Genomic DNA, 26,132 nt, shown 5'->3' with positions numbered 1-26,132 from the left:
TTTATAATATTAAATTTAAGATAATTTCAAAGAAATAGATACTAGTAATCTCACAGTCAACAAGCTCCACCCATGCACTCAGAGCTTCTAATTGGTTTTTTAGTCCGACTCATAAATAGGAGCAGACAACCAAGGATTCTAAGATATATGAGGAAAGCCTCTACCATGAAAAGGAGAAAACAAAACAAACACACACATACCCCAAAATCCCAATTTAGAGGAAAGAAGAGACTATGAAGAGAAAAATTTTAAAAACATATCATTAATACTTCCAAACCCACCCCTGGTGGTCTAGTGGTTAAGATTTGGCGCTCTTGCCACAGCCCGGGTTCATGTCCTGGTCAGGGAACCACACCACCCATCTGCTGGCTGTCATGCTGTGGCATCTGTGTGTTGCTATGATGCTGAGAACTTCCCAAACCTGCGGAAGGAGCTGGAACTATGAGTAAAAGAAGAGAACAGATCTCCTAACTACATCAATGTAAAAAGACCTTCTCCAAGGCATATATTAGTAAAACTGGCAAAAGTCAATAACAAAGAAAAAATATTAACGGCAGCAAGGTAGAAGAGAAGAACTTACAAAGGAACCCCCTTCAGGATTTCAGTGAATTTCTCAGCAGAAACCTTACAGGCTAGGAGAGAGTAAAATAATATATTCAAAATTCTGAAACACAAAAACTTTCAGCCAAGAATACTCTATCCAGCAAAAATATCCTTCAGCTATGATGAAGAAACAAAAACTTTCCCAGATAAACAAAAGCTGAGGGACTTCAGAGACACAAGACTCCCCCTTACAAGAAATTATCAAGAAGGCCCTCATACCTGGAAAAAGAAAAGGGTTTACAAAGCCTTGAGCAAGGAGATAAACAGGCAAACAAAATTAAAACTCTCTATCAGAAGAGGTTAGCAAATAATTATAACATTAAAGATAAAGGTAAGGAAAGCATCAAAAATAACTATAATCACTTTACTTTAATCACAAATTGACAACACAAACCAGAATAAGTTGTGACAACAGTAACTTAGATGGGGAAGAGGAAAGGGATGGCAGCTGCTTAGACTAAGGAAATAAGAGACTATCAGAATATGCACTATCTCATCTATGTGATCATTTATACAAACCTCATGGTAACCACTAAACAAATAATCAGAACACAGATACAAGTGACACATAAAGAGACAACAGAGAAAACCATCATAGAGAACCACCAAACTGAATTGGCAGACCGAAAGACACAGGATGAGAAACAAAGGAAATAAAGAATAACTAGAAAACAAGTGATAAAATGGTAGCATTAAGCCCTCATATATCAATAATCACTGTAAATGTAAATGGCTTGAATTCTCTAATCAAAAGACACAAAGCGGCAGGATGGACCCAACAGCATGCCGCCTTCAAGAAACACATCTCAGCTTTAAAGACAGACACAGGCTCCGAGTGGAGAGATGGAAGATGATACTCTAAGATAATGGCAAAGAAAAGAAAGCAGGTGTTATCATACTTAGATCAGACAAAGTAGACGTCAAGATAAAAAAGGCAATAACAGACAAAAAGGGACAGTAAATAATGATAAAAAGGACAGTCCAAGAGGACATAACACTTATGAATATACAGTCACCTAACATAAGAGCACCAAAGTATGCAACAGACCTAAAAGGAGATATTAACAGCAATACACGAGAATAGTAGGAGACACCCTCCATCGATGGATAGATAACACAAAGAGAAAGTCAACAGGGAAATAGTGGAATTAAAAAAAACAGTCAACCAGAGGGAATTAATAGGTACCTACAGAACACTCCATCCCAAAACAGCAGAATACACATTCTTCTCAAATACACATGGAACATTCTCAAAGATGGACCATATGTTGGGAAACATGGTAAGCCTCAAGAAATTTAAGAAGACTGAAATCATGTCAAGTATCTTTTTGACCATAATGCTACGAAACTAGAAACCAATTACAAGAAAAAATCTAGGAAAGTGACAAATGAGTGGAGGGTAAACAAGATGCTGCTGAACAACCAATGGATCACTGAATAAATTAAAGGAGAAATCAAGAAATATCTGGAGACAAATGAAAATGAAAACACACCATACCAACTCATATGGGATGCAGCAAAAGGAGTCCTAAGAGGTAAATTCACAGCAATGCAGGCACACTTTAACAAACAAGAAAAATCTCAAATAAACAATCTTAAACTACAAGTAACAGGACTAGAAAAAGAAGAACAAACAAAGCCGAAAGTCAGCAGACAAAGGGAAATAAGAGAAATTGGAGTAGAAATGAACGAAACTGAAACCAAAACAATAGTAGAAAGGATCAACGAAACTAAGAGTTGGTTCTTTGAGAAGATAAACAAAATGGACAAACCCTTAGCCAGACTCATTAAGAAAAGCAGAGAGAAGGCTCAAATAAATAAAATTAGAAATGAAAGAAGAGAAATTACAACAGATACCACAGAAATACAAAGGATTATAAGAGAATACTATGAAAAACTATATGCCAACAAATTGTACAATCTAGAAGAAGTGGATAAATTCTTAGACTTATGCAACCTCCCCAAACTGAATCAACAAGAAATAGAGAATGTGAATAGACCAATAACAAGTAAAGAGATTGAAACATAATCAAAAACCTCCCAAAAAAGAAAAGCCCAGGACCAGATGGCTCCTCTGGAGAATTCTACCAAACATTCAAAGATTTAATACTTATCCTTCTCAAACTATGCCCCCAAATGGAAAAAGATGGAGCACTTTCTAACACATTTTACAAGATCAACATCACCCTGATCCCAAAGCCAGGAGAATACAAAGAAGGAAAATTACAGGCCAATATCACTGATAAACATAGATGCAAAAATCCTCAACAAAATATTGGCAAACTGAATACAGCAATGCATTAAAAGGGTCATACAACATGATCAGTGGGATTTATACCAGGGACACAGGGATGGTTCAACATCTGCAAATCAATCAATGTGATACACCACATTAACAAAATGAGGAATAAAAACTACATGATCATCTCAACAGAGGCAGAGAAAGCATCTGACAAGATCCAAAATCCATTTTTGATCAAAATAACTCTCAGTAAAATGGGTATAGAAGGAAAGTACCTCAACATAATCAAGGGCATGTATGACAAACCCACAGCCAACATCATACTCAACAGGGAAAAACTGAAAGCCACCCTTTTGAGAAGAGGAACAACACAAGGGTGCCCACTCTCACCACTCTTATTCACATAGTAGTAGAGATTTTGGCTAGAGCAATTAGGCAAGAAAAAGAAATAAAAGGTATCAAAATTGGCAAGGAAAAAGTGAAACTCTCACTGTTTGAAGATAACCTGATTGTATATATAGAAAAATCCACTGGAAAACTATTAGAAATAATCAGCAACTACAGCAAAGTTGCAGGGTACAAAGTCAACTTACACAAATCAGTGGTATTTCTAGACTCTAATAACGAACTAACAGAAAGAGAGCTCAAGAATACAATCCCATTTACAATCGCAACAAAAAGAATAAAATATCTAGGAATAAATTTAACAAAGGAGGTGAAAGACCTATACAATAAAAACTGTAAGACATTATTGAAAGAAATTGAAGCAGCCATAAAGAAATGGAAAGATATTCCATGCACACAGATTGGAAGAATAAACATAGTTAAAATGGCCATACTACCTAAAGCAATTTACAGATTCAATGCAACCCTAATCAGAATCCCAATGACACTCTTCACATAAATAGAACAAAGAATCCTAAAATCCATATGGGGCAACAAAAGACCCCGATTGGCTAAAGCAATCCTGAGAAAAAAGAACAAAGCTCGAGGCATCACAATCCCTGACTTCAAAATATACTACAAAGCTACCACAACCAAAACAGCAAGGTACTGGTATAAAAAGAGACACAAAGATCAATGGAACAGAATTGTAAGCCCAGAAATAAAACCACACATCTACAGACAGCTCATCTTCGACAAAGGAGCCAAGAACATACAGGGGAGAAAGGAAAGTCTCTTCAATAAAGGGTGTTGGGAAAACTCGACAGCCACACGCAGAAGAATGAAAGTGGACCATTATCTTTTGCCATACACAAAAACTAACTCAAAATGGATCAAAGACTTGAAGGTAAGATCTGAAACCATAAAACTCCTGTTAGAAAATATAAGCAGCACACTCTTTAACATTGGTCTTAGAAGGATCTTTCCAAATACCATGTCTACTTGAGCAAGGGAAACAAAAGAAAAAGTAAACACATGGGACTGCATCAGACTAAAGAGCTGCAAGGCAAAGGAGAACAGGAACACAATGAAAAGACAACCCACCAACTGGGAGAAAATATTTGCAAATCATATATCTGACAAAGGGTTAATCTCCAAAATATATAAAGAGTTCACACAACTCAACAACAAAAACAGAAACAACCCAATCAAAAGATGGGCAGAGGATATGAAGAGTTTTCCAAAGAAGATATACAGATGGCCAATAGGCACATGAAAAGATGTTCAACATCACTAATCATCAGGGAAATGCAAATCAAAACTACACTGAGATATCATCTTACACCCATTAGAATGGCTATAATCACTAAGACAAAAAATAATGAATGTTGGAGAGGATGTGGAATTCCCAGTACTGGTGGGAATGCAAACTGGTGCAGCCACTATGGAGATTTCTCAAAAAATTAAAAATAGAACTACCATATGACCCAGCTATCCCACTACTGGGTATTTATCCAAAGAACTTGAAATCAACAATTCAAGGAGACTTATGAACCCCTAGGTTCATAGCAGCATTATTCACAACAGTCAAGACATAGAAGCAACCCAAGTGCCCACTGACTGACGACTGGATAAAGAAGCTGTGGGGGGTGGGGGCAGGGGTGTGTGTATATAGTCCATTATGTGTGTATATATATATAATATACAATGGAATACTACTCGACCATAAAAAAAGACAAAATTGTCCCATTTGCAACAACATGGATAGACCTTGAGGGTATTACGTTAAGTGAAATACACCAGACAGAGAAAGACAAACATCATATGATTTCACTCACATGTAGAAGATAGATAAACACATGGACAAAGAGGGGAAAGGGGTCGGGGGGTGGGCATTAAGGTGTAAAAGGGCTCATATACATGGTGATGGACAAGTAATAATGTACAACTGAAATTTCACAGTGTTATAAACTATTATGACCTCAATTTAAAGTAAAGTCAATTGCACTTCTATATGTTAGCAATGAACCATCTGAACTTGAAATTAGGGGAAAAAAATCTGTTCACAATAGCATCAAAATAATAAAATACATTGAAATAAACTTAGCAAAAGAAGAATAAGACTTGTTCACTAAAAACTGGTAAGCAATTGTCGAAAGTAATTAAAGACTTTAAAAAATGGAAAGACATTCCCTATTCACAGATTAGAAGACTTAACATAGGGGCCGGCCCGGTGGCGCAGCGCTTAAGTTCGCACATTCCGCTTCTCGGCAGCCCGGGCTTCGCCGGTTTGGATCCCGGGTGCGGACATGGCACGGCTTGGCAAAAAGCCATGCTGTCAGGGGCGTCCCACATATAAAGTAGAGGAAGATGGACACGAATGTTAGCTCAGGGCTAGTCTTCCTCAGAAAAAAGAGGAGGACTGGCAGCAGTTGGCTCAGGGCTAATCTTCCTCAAAAGAAAAAAAAGAAGAAGAAGAAAATGTTGTTACGACAGCAATATTCCCCAACTCATTACAGACTCAGTTCCTACCAATATCCCAGCTGCCCTTTTTTGCAGAAATTGACAAGTCCATCCTAAAATTCATATGGACACACAAAGCAGCTGGAATAGCCAAAATAATGTGAAAAGAACTTGGATTCCAAAATTAACTACAAATCTTTACTTAATCAAGACAGTGTGGTACTAGTGGATATGCTTATAGATCAATGAAATAGAAGTGAGATTACAGAAAAAAATGCTTACATTAATGGGCATTAATGATTTTCAACAAACGTCCCATAAAAATTCTATGAGGATCAAAGTCACAATGAGATACCCATTAGGATGGCTATTATCAAGAAACAAAACAAAAACCAGAAAATAATTGTTGGCAAGGATGTGAACTGTTTGGAGGAATGGAAAATGGTGCAGCAGCTATGTTAAACAGTATGGTGGTTCCTCAAAAACTAAACAGAGTGACTGTATGATCCAGCAACTCCACTTCCGGCTATATACCCAAAAGAACTGAAAGCAGGGACTCGAACAGGAATTTGTACACTCAGGCTCATAGCAGCATTATTTATAACAGCCAAAAGGTGGAAGCAACTCAAGTGTCCATCAATAGAGGAATGGATAAACAGATACGAACAATGGAGTTTTATTCAGCAATAAAAAGGAATGTCTCATGTTACAATACTGCTGAACCTTAAAAGTATTATGGCACGTGTAAGAAGGCAGATAACAAAAGGCTACCTTTTGTGTGATTTTATTTGCACAAAATGTCCAAAATAGGGAAATCCATAGAAATAAAAACTAGACAAGTAGTTGCAAGGAGCTGGGGGGAAAGAAGGAATGGAGAGTGACTGCTAATGGACACAGGATTTCTTTTTGGGATAATGAGAATGTTCTAAAACTAGATAGTAGTGATGGCTACAAAATCTTATAAATATACTAAAAACCACTGAATTATCCATGTTAAAAGGTATATGGTAAATTATGAAAATATGAAAATTATGGTATATAAAATATTTCAAGGAAGCTCTTATTTAAAAATAAACAGAATGCTATAAAAGGAAACATACAATGAACCAAAAAAGAGATCTTACAAATTAGAACAAGAAAAGAAAATTTTTAAAATCAAATACCCAGTAGAATGGTTGGAAGATAAATTTGAGAAAACTTCCCAGAAGACAGAGCAAAATTGTGAAGATATAAATGAGAAATTAAAAATAAGAAAATCAGAGGACTAGTCCAAGTGATAATAAGATAACTACTGTATTTAAAAATATGAAGTTTTATTTTTAAAGAAATTTGCCCAGATCCAAACCAAATGAGGTTCCAGAGTGAAAGTCGCTCCAAGTGCACAGCACAAGAAATGAAAATAGACTCATCTAACACCTAGCATCATGAAGTTTCACACCAACACTGGGAACCAAAGAATCAGCTATCTACACAGGATGAAGAATGAGAACGACTTTGGACTTCTCAGTACAAACACTGAACGCTGGAACACAATGGGCCATTAGCTTTAACATTCTGGATAAAAATGACATCCAACCTAGATTTCTAAACCCTGACAAACTATCAATGTCAAGATATAATAAACATGCAGCCAGCCCCATGGCCAAAAGGTTAGGTTTGCACGCTCCGCTTCGGTGGTCCAGGGTCTCGCCAGTTTGGATCTCAGGCACGAACATGGTACCACTTGATCAGGCCATGTTGAGGCAGCTTCCCACAGAGCACAACCAGAAGGACCCACAACTAGAATATACAACTATGTACTTGGGGGCTTTCGGGAGAAGAAGAAGAAGAAAAAAATGGTTGGCGACAGATGTTAGCTCAGGTGCCAATCTTAAATATATATATATATATATAAAATAAAGATATTCTCAGACTCAAAAAAATTTTCCTCCTCCACATCTTTTCTCAAAAAGTTATTGGAGGATATGCACAACCAAAATGTGAGAAAACCAATAAAGAAAAGACGTGGTCTGCAAGATGCAGCAGGCGCACCTGCAGAGAAAGGTGAAGTAAAGCCCCAGGATGATGGGATGATGATAGAGATATGAGGATGATAAGGTACGTAAGAGACAGGGAAAGGAGCCAGTGCAGGTTGGAAGCAACTCAGCATGTAGACAGTACCAGTCCACAATAAGTACACCGACAACTATGCAAATAAAGGTAGGACATTTTTTTTTGCTGAGGAGGATTCACCCTGAGCTAACATCCATTGCCAATCCTTCTCTTTTTTTGCTCGAGGAAGATTAGCCATGGGTAACATCTGTGCCAATCTTCCTTTCTTTTACTTGTATGTGGGACACCTCCACAGCATGGCTGATGAGTGGTGTATGTCCCCACCTGGGATCTGAACCCATGAACCCAGGCCACCACAGGGCAAGGCCCAGTAAGCCAATATTAACCCTGGGAAAACAAAAGTTTGTGAGGGGAAAAAAAGGTAATCTTCATTCGCCAAATACAAATAGTGAGCTACAAAAAGCAGTTCATAATCATAATCATAATATAAACTAAACGTTGTCCTAATCAAAATTAAAACATGACTATCTTTAGTGAGTAAGGAGTTGGCAAGTGTACATGACGGAGGTTAACAGGAAAAAGAGATGAAATTCACCCTCCATAACGTGATGTAAAATTCTTACAGTGACAAAAAACTAAGAAATAGCAACACATGCACAGTATTTAGAGACAGAGCAGTAGACACAAAAGAATCAATAAAAACAGTTGACAGTGTCTGCCTCTAAGAGGAAATGGCAAAAGCAGTAAGGGACTGCCTTTTTTCGACGAATCTTATAAATTTGTCAACTTTCTCTACATAAACGACTCTGACAGAAACTTAAACCAAAAAATGAGAGCGGATATGGCGGAGCACATTCTCATCTGATCCTCCCTTGGGCCCTCTCTATAACCCTTAAGCTTGAGCAAGCTAAATAAAAACAAGAAAGTTTCAATTTATCCCTTAACAATACAATCATTTAGTAATAACTTCTAGTGAATGTTTATAAATTTTTAAAATAGGTTGAGACAGCAAAACAAATGTTATAAGAGGTATTCAAAACTGCAGGTTCACAAGGTAAGTTTACCAAACAGTTACAATGCATCAGATAACATCTATCAGCTCTACCCAGAAATTAAATTATCTTCAGGGCTAAAGGAGCTGCTGTTTCACGTGTGGGGTTTCTAGTGATGATGGTCCCAGAAGAAATTCAACACCAGAGATCTTTTTTCAAAAGCTTTGTTCCCAAACTAAAATATAGCATATTGAATACAAATATTGTCTGGAATATACACTGGGGTGACAGTGAATGTCAAAGGTAGCTAAAAGTATATGTTTATGAAAGTAAGCCACAGGGAGTTACTGGTGATCTATTGACGTTTTATGTAGTTGCCAAGCATGCCTCACGAATACCATAAAAGGATTCAATATCTTACAGGAGATAGCTAGAAGTTAATTGTGTACTTACTTTCTGAACATACCGTGTACATGAACTGTGAAAATAATATGTGTAAAGCAATGTAAAATGGCCACATACTTGTGAAAATTAATAAACAGAAACCTCATTAAAACAGACTCGAGAGGCCAGAAAGGGGAGCTCTCAGGCTCCACATGGATAGCAGGGCCCAACAGCAAGAAGACAGACTTTCTCTTCTTGACTGGCAAGAAGCTCAGCCAATGAGAGATTCTCACAACTCAGCCAATGAAAAGCCACTACACTTCAAACTCCCAGTCTCCTCCCACCGACTCTTTGTTTACAACAGCCCTCCTAACTTCCTCTTCCCCTCTGTGAAAAAGCTTCTCCTCTCATGCTGCTCAAGACTTGCAAGTGGCTGGTCACGGTTACAGACCCCAAATTGCAATTCTTTACTGATCCCAAATGGTTTATTTTCTGGGGAAATAACTGGCTATCTATTTATTTAAGGTCAACATAGTATGCAGACTGAAGTTCACAGCTCACCTATGCTGAGATCCCATGTGGGTCAAGAGATAAGATGAAGATGATTTTGGTGAGTAACACCACTTTACTATCTGGTTCAATATGATTTTAGCCACCAGATGACAAGACTTAAATAACAACTAAACACATGGCCCAAAAGCATAATTCTAGCTCGTCCAAAGTGAAGCTGATGAAAGTACAAGTCTCTTTTCCCAACTGTGAAATGGACAAAGAAAACTGCTGCTCAAATCAGATTATTACTTACTAAGTCATTTAGCCGATATTATTAAGGCATTCTTTTTCATCATATATTTCTTAGAGATATAATTAATCTTTTCAAATATAGCACTCAATGAACAAACTCTTAAGAGGACAATAGTTTTATTCTGGGACTAAATCCAAGTTTTAGAAAGCATTAAGTAAATTCTATAATATTTTCGTAGTCCTACAGAATCTTGCTAAGCTGAAAAATCTACTATGCTCACATAATAACAAAAAAACCTATAAATGATGTAACAGAAGTCTAGAACATTCAAGTATTCCAGTCAGCCACTTCGAGCCACATATAGCAGATGATGAATTTCCTAAACAATGGTAAGATTCTTTAAAAGTCTCATTCCATTTGGACACATCCCCAACAAAATAAAGGTGGCAGCCAGAGGCTCTGGCCCTCATAGTGCTAGATCTTAGGTAACTGTCTTGTGTTAAATACAAAGAAACATAAAGTTTTGGCTTCTTTCACTGGAGTAAAGTTTTTAAAGACCTCCTAGCCTATTTTTACAAGCGCTGTGTCTGCCAGGGTTTTATAACAACAGCTGTGAAGGCTGTGGGTCCGTTTCCCAGGGACTACCCTCTGCATTTGGTCTAGAATTTTTACCAAGAATTTTAGGTAACATGAGATAGCGGAAACCCTCATACCCACTCAGAGGCCCAAGCTCTTCTGTAGCTGTAGCTTCTTTTAAATGTTTAAAAAAAAAAAAAGAGGAAGAGGAAAATAGAAAAAACACACAAAACACGTAACTAGGAGTCTGGAAGAGAAGGTTTTAACCCCAGCTAGGGCATTAACTGCTCTGGGAACATACCTAAATCACCCTCTGTGTTGGGGTGCCCAAGTCCTTCCCCAGGGTTAATGATTCGCTAGGAGGACTCACAGGAGTGAGTTAGTATACAGTCATAGTCAAAGCTATGGTTACTGCAGTAAAAGGGCACAAAGAAAAATCAGCAAAGGGAAAAGGAGGTGGGGTGAAGTCCAGAGGAAACCAAGCACAAGCTTCCTAGAGCCTCTCCTGGTAGAGTCACAGAGGATGTGCTCAATTCCTCCAACAATGAGTTGTGACAACACATATGAATGCGATCTATCAGGAAAGCTCGTTAGAGTCTCAGTGTCCGGGGTTTTTAGTGGGGCTGGTCATGAAAACACCCTCTGTGTAGCAGTTACCAAAATGCCAGACTCCCAGAAGGAAAGCAGGTGTTCAGCGTAACACCTGTACAGGTGGGGCCCAGTGAGCCACCCTTACCTCACTCTTTGGGAGTGGTGGGAATGCTCCCCAAATCCAAGTTTCCAGACACCAGCCCAGGGCCAACCTTGCAAGCAGGCCTAAGGACAGCAGTCTCGGGCCTGCTACGTTAACTTTTTTCTGTACTCACCTCTCAAGATCTCAGTTTCACCATGTCATTTCCCCGGATCTATTAGCTTGCTACAGCAACCTTCAAACATCACACAGCAATCCCACTGTGTAAGATGGTCTGTTCATGGCTAGGGCCACCATGAGCTACACAGCATGGTGACGCCATCCCTGGAGCAGTAAAGGGTTTCACTGCTCAAGGCCTGTTTTCCCAACAATGACAGTGACATCATTAAATAGCCCCTCTCCCTCCAGCCTCTGCTCTCCTGTTCACCTCTGCCCTCCAATTTTCCCTCAGAGATTGCTGAGTACTTTTTAAGTCTGTCTTTCTCCCAAGTGTTCTCACCATATATTCAAAGACCAGAAGGCTGAGGTTTTTAAACAGAGGAATAAAAAAACTCTATTCCTACAGATTACCTTTTGTAAAAAACATGAAAAGTAGTATATAGTAGAATAAAAGTAGTCTTATTCCCACCTAAATATCTTGTACACAGCTCAGGGGCCATGGCAAGAGCAACAATGGGGTCAGACTCTTGACAACAAAGAAGTATAACCCCAGTCACCTGCTTATAGAACCTCTACCTCAGGGGAAGGGGCCCGCTTCCATCACATCCAATTGAGGGACATCAAGATGGATGACCCCTGCATATTTCAATATTCTATCCCATATTCAGATGCCCAATACTCTATAACTCTTTTGTGAAACAGGGTAGAAAAAATTAAAAGCACATCAGAAGAACAGGGCTTCAAATCAGCTCTCACGCTTTCTAGCTGTGTGATCTCTCAAGTCACTTCATGTCTCTGAGCCTCTGCTATTTCCATGGACACAGTGATAGGCTCAGACAAGCTGCTCTGTGAGTCTAGTCCAGGACTAACTTCCCAGAATTTTCACATTACTTTCTCCCTAAAGGGAGCAGGGTGGGGGAAAAGGTTTAGAATTCATTTAGTGCAAACTTCTCCATCACAGTTAAAATTACAGATATCCAACTGTTCGTTATTTTTTAATTCTGACTACAACAGAGATATCTGTGAACTAAAGTTGTCTTGGATTTGATAAGACACTGATCCCCCTGCATTGGCTTCTACACGCTGTGACTGGCTTTACTGACCAGAAAACTACCATTTCAAAGATGTTTTCCAGAATTATTACTTACGTATTTCTATCCAGACTCATTTTGGAAAGGCTTCACTCGTTCAAACATATTCTAAGCACCTACTGTACCAGCTGCTGTGTGTATACAAGATACAGAACCATATGAACCAAAAGAATGCTGGATTTTCAACACCAATCAATTTTAAATATGCTTCCAAAATCAGTATGTGGCACAGGACCTGGCTAGATGTCTGGGTGAGAGTCTGACTTTTGAAGAAGAGGAATGGAAGGGGCCCCCAACATACGATCTAGACAAGATCTCCAACCACCTCCTCTAACCATGTAGTCTTTCAATAAAATTACCACAACAAAATAAGTAGTGCAAACCAAGATGTTAACTAAAAAAGAGTAGCAGGGGAAGAGCAGAAGAAAGGAAAAAAGTCTGAACTCACCGGGACTGTGGCAATCCTTTTTTACTGAGATCTGCCCTCACACGTTCTCCTACATGTCTGTAAATTTCCACTAAGCTGTTTATTGCTGCATCTCGAACCTAGATGTAAAAGAAGAGATCTTATAGCTGCTCTATGTCATTCCACAGCACTTCCTGCTAGGGCATAACAGGCTATCCACCACCCCAGCATATCACCAATTCACCAATGCAACTGTGAGTACGATCCCTCACAGACATTTGACTAGATAAAGCCATGTTTAACAGTCTTCACTCTGTGGGTACAATTCCAAAGAGTACACAAAATTTAGGTCCCATCCCTGTAGACATGTTAAAGTCCATATCCCTTAGCTTTTCTTCTTGATGATGATGTCAGGAAACTAGAATTTTCAGGCTGTCTTTCCAAAATAGAAAATACTACAAGTAAAGGAATTATACCAAAACTAAAACACCATGTAGAGCATTCTGGATTTAGGTCAATTAAACAAACACTTAGTGAGCAACAAAAACGGGTAGTAAAGGCTACACAGAGCCCTGTATTCAGGAAGCTCATAGTCTGAAAAAAGGAGCTGGGAGAAAAGATCCATAAAGTCTACATTTAACACAGGAAGGCGATAATAAACGTTATACAAGAGCACAGAGAGCTCGCACAGTTGAGGGGAGGGAGCACACACACCAGAAGATGCCAAGCAACGTTTTACAAAGAGGAAGGAATCCCTTAAAATGTGCTTTAGGAGGACAGCAGTTTACCATGCAAAGATGGAAGGAGACAGGGTCCCAACAAGGCAGAGCCTGCACACAGGCCAGAAAGCAGAGGTGCCTGGTACGTGCTTCAGAGAGAGCAAGGGAGCAATCTGGCCCACACAAAACGAACTTAGAAAGCAGCGATAAATGAGGCTCAAGAGACAGACTGGATTCAAAAGAAAAAAAAGGAAAACAGCAAAAAACTTAGGGAAATTTGAATATGGACTGAATATCAAATGTTATCAGTATCGATGTTAAATTTCTTGGATGTAAAAAATGATGTGGTTATTTAAGAAAACATCCATGTTTTTAGGAGATACATACTGAAGTATCTATGGGAAAAGACATCATGTCTGCAAGACACTTTCAAATAGTTCAGGGGAAAAAAGTTTATTTCTCTCTTTCTCTGTGTTATGTGTGTGTGAGCACAAAGAGATACAAAATAAATGTAACAAAATGTTAAGTGGTAAATATGGGTGTTCACTATGCTACTCTTTCAATTTTTCTATAGGTTTAAAATTGTGCAAATAAAAACGTGGGTAACATTTTGTTTTTAATATGCAATGGAAGCAAGGCCAGCCTGCTGGGAGCGTGCAGGGGTGGGAAGGCGGAGAATGTGCACTTAGTGCAGTAGGCGAAGTTAGGGGAGCAACATGATTTCAGATTTGGTCCCAAGCAACAACATCAAAGTAATAGACAGTGAAAGAGAAAGGAAAAAAGTAGGGATACAAAAAACAATTTACAATTTTGAATATTGCAGGCTACCCTTTGATTTAACAGTGTTATGTGGCAAGTAATTTTACTTATAATTTTTTCCCCTTATGGTGGCAAAAAGCAAATCCTAGGTCATATTATCTTTTCACTCAAAACCTTATGGTATGGACTAAATTAAACTGTGTCCCCCTCAAAATTCCTATGTTAAAGACCTAACCCGCAATGTGAATGTATTTAGAGACAGAGCCTATAAGAAGGTCATTAACAGGCCAGCCCTGTGGCCGGGTGGGTAAAGTTCCCCATGCTCTGCTTTGGCAGTCCGGGTTCACAGGTGCAGACTCCGGGCATGGACCTACTTCACTCATCAGCCACACTACGGCATCCCAAATAAAAAACAGAGGAAGACCGGCATAGATGTTAGCTCAGGGCTAATCTTCCTCACCAAAAAAAAAAAGGTAATTGAGGTTAAATGAGGTCATAAGAGTGGGGCTCTGATATGACAGGATTGGTGTCTCTGTAAGAAAAGACACCAGAGAGCTCAACGCATTCTCCACACACACACACACAGAGGTCCTGGGACCACACAGTGAGATGGCGGCTGTCTGCAAGCAAGGAAGAGAGCCCTCACCAGAGTCCAACCTTGCCGGCACCTTGACCTCAGAATGCCAGCCTCCAGAACTGGGAGAAATAAATTTTTGTTGTTTAAGCCACCAGGTCTACGGTATCTTGTACAGCAGCCTGAGTTGACTAACAGAGATTATCAGTTTACATTGGAAAAGAAAGAATTTCTGTTAAGAAACATTTTTATATAGTAACATACATTATTACAAAAGCAGTCGATGCCACTGTGCCTTGAATATCAGCAATGAGTGCATCACCTTTGCTTACTTTCTAGTAATGGCATCTGCTGAGCCAATCACACTGGGTGATCACCTTACAGGGCAATTAATGTCCTGTCCACCATTCAGATGGTCTGGACCATAAAGAGTTTAAGAGATTTCATGGAAAAATTACTAGCTTTAGAGTCCAAGAAGACCTGAGTACCTACTTGGCCATTTAGGAGCTGTATAACCCTGAACAAATATTTAAACTATTTTAGACTCAATTTCTTCCTCCATAAATTAATGTTATTTTGAGGACCAAAAGAAACAATGGATTCATTCAACAAATATTTGAGTGCCTACCACGTGCCAAACTAAAGTGCCTGCACGGCACAGTCAAGGACCATGATAAACGAATGGAGCAGGGTGGGTATGCGATGACAGAAGAGGGAAGACGGAGGCTCAGGCAAAGAGCCCGCCTCACTCAGCCTCGGAGGACTGTAGGTGCGGCTTTCCCACATCTTCTCATCTTTTGAGAGAAGTCAGAAATACAAATCTCCCAAATGTAAAAACACCCAAACTCTAAATGTGAAATTAAAACTTTCTGCAGACATCCGTATACATACACATACACCAATCTGTGGGCTGAAATGAGCTTCCAGGCCAGCAGTTTGTTACCTACAGGCTGTGCGTATAAAGCACTCACCACAATGGCTGGTGCATCTAGTCCTATCTGAATCTTCTAAATCAACATCCTTAACCTTTAAAATAATCAGTCCTCAGGCTTAGAAAACTACAGGGTCAGGGAGCATCTGAGGGTCTAAACCACCTTTGATTCAAGAAAACACAGAGAACAGACTTTCTTTGGTACTACAAAGTACCATACCCCAACTGAGAAGGGGAGTTTCAGTAAAAGCAACTCAGTTCAGGCTGAGGGGACAACGTGCTGTTCACTTCTCCACACAACCACATGGTCCCACTGTTTCTGCCTACCCTCAGGCTCACCAGAGAAAGGAACCCCAACATTCCAGGCCATTAGGATGCAAAAGATAAGGGCTCCAGGTATTAAGCACTACCTGCCAGGCCTGAGTAGAATGCTCTGTAGAATCTGAGGTCTTCTAATCTATGACCTTCCTCACAGGGCCACTGTTTACTGTGACACAGAGGAGGGCGTGGAGGCTGGGGAGGCTAGCCCCCTGCCGAGGCCCACAGTAAGGAAACAGCAGTGAGGAGCTGCACTTCCACCCCTCTGAGTGCAGGCCGGCATTCCTCTCTCTTTAGTACACCACACTCCAATGTGGGTGTCAGAATAAGGATGCCCTGCAAAGCCAAACTCAAGGGAGGGCACCTGTAAAGTGCTGAGAAGCCACACCTACCCTGTCCTCTGAGAACAGCAGCACGGCCACAGACACACCCACTCGACCCAAAACCCCCTCCCCACTTCCCAGGTGTCAGTCAGGTCCTCAGCAGAAGCTCTCCTTCTCCCCACTTCTGAGCACTGTCAGCACAGCCTGGCCCGGGCCCAGCATCAAAGAGCTCTGAGATCAACAAATCCCCAGACACTTGAAGATGTGTAGCAAATGCCTTAGCAAGACAGACCGCAGCCGGCACAGGAGGCCCTTCAGATGCAGTCCTCTGAGAGACTGCCCTGGGCTAGCCGAGGAGCTATAAAGACAAATCAAAGATTCTCAGGCAGAACTGAAGCTTTTCTTACTAGCAAAGGGACTTCCTATTGACGTGTCTGTCAGCTGCTTTTGCTACAGCCACTGCCCCACCCTCCTTGTCAACAAACACAGGCCTTGTTCTGCAATCTACACCTCAAGGAAGGAAACCCTGTTCTCAGCCCAGGAGGTACAGTCTCCTCAGTGTGAGGCCATCACATAACCTTAGGTGTTTTCCAGGGACTAGGTTAACACAGGGGCATGGGGTGCAATTCTCTACAACGAAACGCAGGGGGAACCTGCAGGAAAGCTTCTGGAAAACATTTCTCCACTCTTGGAAAGAGAAATGCAGGGAACTCTAAAAAACATGAGACACTTCGGGAAAAGTAAACACTGACTAAGTATTTGATGATATGAGAGAATTAGTCATTCTTGAGGGATAGGAGGTGATAATAGTATTAAGGTTATCTTTTTTTAGGGGGAAGTCCTTATCTTTTAGAGTATTTAAGAATTAAATGAAATGATGTCTAAGATTTCCCTCAAAATATTCTAAATTTTGCCTCACAATGGGGTGCGGGAGGGAAACATATGAAACTAAACTGGTCTTCTGAGTTATGGAAGCTGGGTGATGGATCCGGGCGGTGCACTATGTCACTCTCACTACTTCCATATGAGTTTGAACCCTGCAATATGGAAAAGTTGAAAACAGGAGTGCAACCCAGGAAGCAGCAGGCTTCCATCTACTCGGCCTGCTGTGCATGCGTCCGGCTGGGTTGTACCTGTGCTGAGCCTGTGAGGAGAGCCGTGGACGACACAGCTTGAGGGCTGAGATGGCTGAACAGAGGACAGCCGAGACTAAGTCTCTGGGGACATGACTGAGCCAGTAACAAGCCCCGGGGACTCCCTACTTCAGGCCCCTCTTAACATGAGGTAATATACTTTCCCCATGCTCTAGCAATTTCAAGTTGGGTTTTCCATTACTTGGAGCCAAAAGCATCCTACCCACACATTCCGTACACTTGTGCACCACCCCGAGAAGCTTCTGAGGGGCTTCCCCTGCTCTGGATCACTCTGCACTCACACCAGTATTAAAATGAACTCGCATCCTCTAAGGCAGGAGTGTTCAGAGAGTTCCCCTTACATGCAAGTCCAATCAATGTCAGCGGCCGCCTGCAGAGCCATGAGAGAACTCTCCACACACACATGCACACACATACACTCACGCGCGCACATGTAGAGAAATGAGAGATGCAGGCCGACTAGGGCAGGTACCGGGCTGCAGTGACATCACTGGCACAACTGTTCTCTCTGGTCTAAGGCGTAAACCGCTAAGAAAGGAAAGTCATTCAAATAGCTATGAGGGGTCTACTCAATCCTAAGACCACTGGAACGCACCCCGGGACGATAAAGAGGAACAAGTTACAGTCCTCACCTCAAGGTTCAGAGACTAGCAGGAAAGACTGATGAAAACATTCGAGGCAGGAGCACACGCACAGAAGGAACGATTAACTGGATTAGGATCAGAGGGGCAGGTGGCAAAGTGTCCTGGCAGGAGGCTTCTGGGAGATGTGGTTGTGGATCTATATGTGTCTGTGCATACACTCCTAAGGCAGATGTGAATATTCGGACTCTTTTCAGAGTGCTCAGTTTGGAATACTCTCGCTCTATCTGACAGCCACTCACAGAGCACCAACCTCATTCTGCCCCAATGTTCTGTCTCCACAGGCCCAGCATGAACATTCACACCACCTGTTGGGCCAATGCAAGCACCTGAATTAGGGACAAATAACTTCAAATGGCCAAGCTGGCTGCTCTGCTCTACTAAAGGATGCCAGGCAGTAGTAGCAATATCCTCAGAGTGTGGCCTCTACAGGGGACTTTTTTCCCACAGAAAACAAAAATGGAGAGAAGACCAAAAGGCAAAAGAATCCATGCGGTAATTCAGAATCTTTTCAAAAAACAGTTTATGTTAATGTCTAATGTTGAATATAAAGTATGATTCAGTAAATAAAAATATTTCCAATGTCACATATTTTCAGCAGAGGCTGGATAAGAGAACAAGTGGAAAGAAGAAAGTCAGTGCCAGCAGGGAGCCCAAGAAACCCGGCAGGCAGCGAGCAGGTGGGGATGGGCAGCAGGAGAGAGAGGGGGGATGGGCAGGAGGAGGAGGAGGGATGAGGATGGGGATGGGCAGCAGCAGCAGGAGAGGTAGGGATGGCCAGCAGGCGGAGAAAAGGTGGGGATGGGCAGCAGGAAGAGGAAAGGTGGGGATGGAGATGGGTGGCAGGAGGAGGAGGAGGGATGGGGATGGGCAGCAAGAGGAAGAGAAGTGGGGATGGGGGTGGGTGGCAGGAGGAGGAGAGGCAGACAGGAAGGGAGGCAGCATAACAGAGCAGCAAAGAGAAGGTGAGAAAATGCACCTGGAATTCAGACCAAAGATGAGAAGAAGAAAGGATAAGAGAGGAGGAGGTGCTCAGACCAGAGGGCCTGGCTGCTGGTAAAGGTGGAAGGAGAGCGTTGCACCACCTCTGTGGAGGGCCTTAGCAATCACCAGTCAAGGTTACAGTGAGATGCCTGTTTCTCACACATATTTCTTTTGTAAATGATTGTTCCTATTTTCGGCCCCTTTTTCTAATGACGTGTTTTTCCTATCAGTTTCTATGAGCTAACATCATAAAAATGACTCAATGATAAAGGGAACTGAATGAGGTGAGAGAACCGGCATGTCTGGAGCCCAGACTGGGAAAGCTTCAGGAATGGCCTGGGAGCCATTCACACATCACCAACTCCTCTCCTATCCTTACACTGAGGAAGTGGAGCTTTGTTTTGATTTAATTTAGGTAAAACTTACACAAAATAACATGCACACAGGGTTCAGTTCCAGGAGTTACCACAGTTACATCAGTGAGGCCACCACCCAAAGGAGAATACGAAACATTTCCATCACCTCAAAAAAGTTCCCTCACGCCCTTGCCTCCCACCCCAAGAGGCAATCACTGTTTGACTTCAATCAGCAGTGACCACTCTCCTCCACGCCCACTCCCTTTTGGGTGCAGAGACGGTGACCAAAGTGATATTATCTTGGAGGCTGGTCTGGATGACACCACTTTATAGGCTCGTGAGGGCTCAGCCCTATATAGAGAGGAGGAGAGAGTGGCTACCACACTAACCAATGATATCTCATAAATGCAAATAGGTATTAATGCTAATTATCTTCAACAGTAATCAGAGTTCTATAAAGACAAATGAAGTCCCACCCACCTATCAGGTATGCACAGAACACCAAAATGCATCCTTAACTGTCTATCACCAATGATTTTTCTTTCCCACTAAAATACACTCACCTGGCTGTTTGGATCTCCAAGTAAATTACATATATGTGGCACGATCTTGCTTAGTGTTAAAGTATGTGCTCCAGAGCTGAAAACAAAAGAGTGCTTTATTGTTGGTGAGAACAAAGGAAAGAAAGAATCCACTCTGCCCATGCTCACTCCCTCCTCTCTGTCCCCAAGGCCCTACTACCACCTCACACCTAGGCTTTCTCCTTCCCACTTCCCCCATCTTCTTCCATCTGGTTCCAAATAAATTCGCCATGACAGCCCCTTTGCACAGAGTTGGAAACCGTTAGTGCTTCTCCCTGACGGTCTTTTCCCTGGCACTCAGGGCTCTCTCCAATCTCGTCCCAACCCTTTCAAGCGAAGCCAAAGGCCCAGCCTCTCCCCGGCCTTGCCTGCCTCATATGTGGCCGTCTGCAACACCATTTTGGCACCTAATGGTTTCCATTTTGCCCAACTCAGTATACTCAGCTAAACTCCTAGTCCCTTGAGGGTCCTCACATAATTCTCCATCTGTGCACAACTCTCTGCTACAACTGACATTCAGCTCATAAGTGATGAATGAACACACTGCGATAAAATGGCCGCAGAGGATTCCAACTAAACACTGCCCTGCTGGAGAACATTCAGGTTATATACAACTTTTCATCATGAATGCTGTCACAAATATCCTTTGTGAACACAACTCTCTTTGGTAATCTGATTACTTCCTTAGGATAAATGCTAAGAAAGTGGAACTACTGTGATCCAAGGCTACAAACGTTTTTTAAAAGCTTCAGGCACATATGGCCACATTTAACGGTACTGAAAAGGCTAACACATTAAGAGAGAAAAAATTTAGAAAGTAATATAAAAGTCATAACCCCAATTTTGTTTTTAAAAACAATAAGTTCACAGGCTAAAATGAAATGCATCATAAGTTAAAAAGTGATTATCCGAAGATGGTAGAATTATAGGTAATCATTTTCTTCTTTACGTAAATTTTCTATGACATATACAATATTACTTTAAAATCAGAAAAAGTGATTTGTTATTTTTAATTTTAAAAAAGCCTCTACTACAAATAAGCACATGAAAAAATGTCCCACATCAAAAATCATTAGAGAAATACAAATTAAACCACAATGAGATATCACCACACCCACACTAAAATGGCTAACATAAAAAATAGTGGGGGACCGGCCCCGTGGCCAAGTTCATGCCCTCCACTTTGGTGGCCCAGGGCTTCTCTGGTTTGGATGGTGGGCACAGACATGGCATCGCTCGTCAGGCCATGCTGGGGCGGCATCCCACATGCCACAACTAGAGGGACCCACAACTAAAATATACAACTATGTTCTGGGGGCATTTGGGGAGAGAAAAGCAAAAAAAGAAGAAGAAGAAGAAGAAGAAGATTGGCAACAGTTGTCAGATCAGGTGCCAATCTTTAAAAAAAAACAAAAAAACAGTGGTAACATTCAACGCTAGCAAGGATATGAAGAAACGCGCTAGCAAGGATATGAAGAAACTGCTGGGAATAAGGGAATGTAACATGGTACGGACAACTGTGGAAAATACTCTTGCAGTTTCTTTTCAAACTAAAAACAAACTCAGCAAATGACCCCGCACTTGCACTCTTGTGCACTGACCCAAGAGAAATGAAAGTTTATGCTGATGCAGAAACCTGTACAGGCGTGTTCATAGCAGCTTTATTTGTAATAGCCAAAAACAGGAGATTACTCAAACGTCCTTCAACAAGTGAATGGTTAAACAACCTGTGATGCGTCTATGCCAGGAATTCTACTCAGCAATAAAAAGAAAGCAGATGCCGTTTAGGCAACAACATATATGCAACCATATATATGCAACCACAAGCTGCAAACGCTCAAAGGGTTACATTCTGCATGGTTCCATTTACATAATAGCAAAATCAAAGCAATGGAGAACGGATTAGTGGCTGCCGGGGATCAGGGATTGGCTACAAAGGGGCAGTGCGAGGCAGTGTGAGGGGTGATGTGCAGATCTGCACTTGATCGTGGGGGTAATTACATGGAGCTACACGTGACAGAACTGCACACACACACACAATGTGTGTGTGTAACTGGAGGAATCCGAATGAGCTCTGCAGACTGTATCAATATTCATTTCCTGGTACTGACATTGCACTGTAGATATGCAAGATGTCCTCATTGGAGGAGGGTGGGGGAAGGGTGCACGGCACTCTCCCAGTACATCTCTCTGCAACATCCTGAAATCTAGTTATTGCAAAATAAAAAGTCAAAAGTAAAAGAGCTCAGCCAAGGAAACCCTCAGACCGTGCCCAGACTTACGCATTGAGTGTGGCAACAAGGCAGAGACATGTGCCTTCCCGAGTCCGGAAATTCTTGTGCTTGAAGCCTCCCAGCATTCGGTCCCACACATACTGCAGACAGCAAAGGACAGGTTAACAGAGGAGAGGAGGGGACTTCCGCAGCCTTTTATTGAATATGGGGACAACAGAAGAGGGAGCTCTCCACAGGTGCCAGATTCGTCCCAGCCTCTACCAACCCATATAGTCCTCTCAAGAGCATACTGAAAAATGGTGACTTACATTTGTAGATCAACTTAAAATTTTTCAAAACATATTCCTTTATATAATTGCATGTAATTCTCTCAAGAACCTTGAAAGGGAAGTATAACTGTCACCATTTTATGAGTGAGGAAAGTGAGGTCAAAAGAGGTTGGGTGACTTGCCAAAGCTCACACACTCACACTGCTCTCTAGGCCTGGAGCAGCTGTCCCACCCCAGCTACAAGTCAAACATTCGCTCACCTTTTCAGGCCAGCCTAGGTTTCTCTCTTCCCTGGGAAGGCTTTTTGTGATACCTCTACCCCCACCCTGGAACAAGGGACATCTGGATCCCTGTCCCAGCAGCCCCAGGTCACCAGCAGACAGGGACGAGGGCTCCTGGCAGGCCTCCTGACTCCTCAGACATCACAGATGCCCCTTCAGAGACACAGAGACCCAGTTACGTAAACGAGCTCAAGAGTCCGCTGGACTAAACCAAGCACTCAATACCCATGTTAAGTCCATTAATTTACTCAAAACGTATCCTTTGCTATTTATTATTTATTTAAATATCCTATGTGGGGGTGGGGTGGATAGATTAAATACTATGAAAATTTTCATCTGAAATACATCAGCATAACAGAAAGGAAGTCTTTTTACATGGAGTCACCCACTGATGTTAGGTGAATACACACACACCAGCTGGCCACAGAACGCCTCTCCTGCCTTACCTGGGGATTAGCAGCCTGATCCATGATCTTTAGCAGCAGAGTTTGGTCTTGCTCCCTCACCGAGTCTTTAGCATCTCCCAGTCTGTCTATTAGACTTGGCAGCACTGGAAATCAAAATGCAAACTGGTCAAATGAAAACCTATTTTGGGAGTCTGTGATCACTAACTGTGGCTATTCAACTAACTGGGAAGACAAAATCCTGGCCTAAATGATGTATCTCATTCTGAAACTACCAATCCCTACAGTTCTACTCACCTTGCTAAATTCCATGGGGGTTACTATAAAAATTGGCAAAATTCTTTGCACAGACATACTACGTGTCTTCTTCCTTACCTCACTTTCCTCCAGCCAGCTCCCAACATATCTTTTAAGCTGGTAAAATATTATTAAAATGCATGTCACTGAAAGACCTTGGCCAGAAAGAGTCAACACAGAAGGAAAATTAGGGAAGAGAGGCGCTCCAGCACATGTGCTTGGGGGAGGAAGGAGCAGGCACTTATGGCTCAATCTATCTTTCATTTATACTGTGTGTTTTTAACTGTATGTAACATACATGCGTGCATGCACCGTAGACGGAGCCCAGCTCTCCATGCTTCCTCCACACACCTAGGTGTGGGCCATCGGCCAGTGCTCCAAGGCCACCTGCATACCAGAGGTCAGCTTACTTTGCTTCTTCTAAGAGTGTATAAATCTTTTACAAGTGATATTCCTGAACAATTCAGCTAATTTAGGAGGAAAACGGAACAAATTAGACTATCAAATTTCTAAAAGGGAGATTTTTATCTGTAGGTGGACAGTAACAGAATGGGAAAAGAGTTCATGACTCTATCTAAAGGAGCACATTGATCAGAAAGTTAACAGAAAAGAATAAATCCACATGCACCAACTAAAATTCTATAATTCTATAAGGAGTTATAAGAAATTCTCTAAGGAAATGCTTTCACAAACAGAGCTGCTTAGTATTTATACTGTCATTATGAAATCCCAGAGGTTGGAAATTTAGAGACGACTACGTCATCTATAAATCTATGAAACTTTTGGTTATTTTCATTTCATTTTGCTGACATACTGTTTTCCCTTCAAAATAAGAGAGCGATCATTTACTACACACTTGTAATGATGTTTACTATCAAAGTGAAAATAGCAATACCAACAATAATCATCTGGAAAAAGTACAACTGCATCAGATTTGCAGAACTTCTCAAAGAAAATGCCTCTCAAAACAGAAGGGTCAGAGACAAATATGACTAGGTTGGCACTGAAGTGTGATAGCTAATTTGTATTAAGAAATAAAAAAACTCACAGTAATACTTCATATTAGAACACAAAAGCTGGAAGAAGCCAGCAAAAGGGGGGGGGGGCTGCCAGCAGGAGAGTGAGGCCAGCAGATCTGGGGTGAGCCCCAGAGGGGAGGGAAAGTCATGCAGCCCCAGCAGGGGGAGACTGAAGGGGGAGGTTGGAGGGTTGGCTGGGGGTGCTGGGAGGACAAGAGGGGAAGGTTAAAAGACCGGAGAGGGGAGCAGGGTGGCTGGCTGGGAGGGCTGGGTACAGCCAAATGGACGATTTTGGGGAGACTGGGAGAAGACCAGGGGCTGGAGGGTGGAGAGACTGGGGGCCCGCCCCACACCTGCCCACGGCTCACCTGTGCCAATCTGCGCCTTGAACCGATCCTGCAGCCGGGTGACCAGCGCAGACAGGATGTCCATGCCCAGGAGAACCACCTGCAACGGGAAACAGCGGGAACCCGTGAGCAGCCGGCCTGGGGCCCAGAGCTTTCGCCTGCCAGTTCACAAGACGCGCCCACATTTCTGGCTCAGACACGGTCGGAGAGGCCAGGGAGCGCACGCCGACTGGCAGGATTCAATTATTTATCGAGACCAGGACTGCCCCAGCACAGAAAGAGCGCTTCACAGTTGTCATTGGAAACAACAGGACACGAGAAGGGAAATAAAAATCAGCCACAGCGTGGCCCCACCCCCGGTGCCGCCGACAAGTGCGAGCGCGCGGCGCGGCCCCGCCCCGCGAGGAGCGCGTATGCAAATAGTCTCGCGGCTGGCGCGTGGCCTTCTGGGTAAAACAGAGCGCCTTCTTCCAGACCTTCAGAAATCTCAGAAAACAAAGAGTTAGTGGTTCGCTTCGGGAGCTGTGGTCAACATACGTAGACCAGCTACCGGGCGGCGAGGCTGGGACTTGCGAATTAGTCACCACAACCCTATGTGGTGTTGGTGCTTCTTGCTCGCAGCACACGCAAAACCACGACTAACCATCCTTTTCTTGGGGCTGCGCTACTGTCCAATGAGCGCATAGCGAGGGCAGTACTGCTAACGCCTAAACAACACACCCGCATCAATAGAGCTCTGCTTTACCTTGGTGCAATTTTTGGAAAAAAGAAAAATCATTTTTTCCACGACTTTGCAGTTTAAGGACAGCTTAGCGTAACTACGACGTTGCTCTCGCACTTGACCACCAGATGGCGATCTATATTGAACGGCAGCATCTCCAGTTTCTTGCAACTTTAGCCTTGTTCCTCCTCAAACTGCTCTTATTTGGTTACTTCTCCTACTCCAGATGTACTACTACAGGCTACGTGTACTCCCCACTGTAACTCAACTCCAAGGCTCAGCGTTGTACTTCAACGTGATACACAGTATCGGGCTGTTTGTGTAATGATCTAAGAGTGATGGTCACAATGATGGCCCTACCAACCCTTTCTCTGTACGAAGCAGGCTTTTTTGCACTATTATATTATTTATATTAAACACGGTTCAAAAATA

General features: G+C 42.1%; 1 protein-coding gene, 1 long non-coding RNA gene and 1 other non-coding gene across 51 annotated transcripts in view; 2 read left to right on the top strand and 1 right to left on the bottom strand.

The window, feature by feature from the left end:
• CLASP1 (cytoplasmic linker associated protein 1) overlaps window positions 1–26,132 on the bottom strand; it is a 258,954-nt gene that overhangs the window by 145,382 nt on the left and 87,440 nt on the right. For all 49 annotated transcript variants that reach the window (XM_070581077.1, XM_070581036.1, XM_070581055.1 and 46 more), the window contains exons 3-7: window positions 25,001–25,079; window positions 23,359–23,462; window positions 22,411–22,502; window positions 20,111–20,186; window positions 12,831–12,928 (exon numbers count right to left, since the gene is read on the bottom strand). In XM_070581077.1, the coding sequence (XP_070437178.1) occupies window positions 12,831–12,928; window positions 20,111–20,186; window positions 22,411–22,502; window positions 23,359–23,462; window positions 25,001–25,079 (449 nt within the window). The remainder of the gene's footprint in view (window positions 1–12,830; window positions 12,929–20,110; window positions 20,187–22,410; window positions 22,503–23,358; window positions 23,463–25,000; window positions 25,080–26,132) is intronic.
• LOC103560562 (uncharacterized) lies at window positions 9,466–21,459 on the top strand. The gene is made up of 3 exons (XR_547218.2): window positions 9,466–9,730; window positions 18,492–18,702; window positions 18,806–21,459. It is a non-coding gene; the product is annotated as an uncharacterized lncRNA (long non-coding RNA).
• LOC139076898 (U4atac minor spliceosomal RNA) lies at window positions 25,621–25,745 on the top strand. The gene has a single exon (XR_011528931.1). It is a non-coding gene; the product is annotated as a U4atac minor spliceosomal RNA (small nuclear RNA).

Source organism: Equus przewalskii, chromosome 17, assembly GCF_037783145.1.
Source record: "Equus przewalskii isolate Varuska chromosome 17, EquPr2, whole genome shotgun sequence".
Lineage (NCBI taxonomy): Eukaryota > Metazoa > Chordata > Mammalia > Perissodactyla > Equidae > Equus > Equus przewalskii.
Note: the sequence above shows the minus strand (reverse complement) of the source record. Positions and strands in the feature narration are given on the sequence as shown.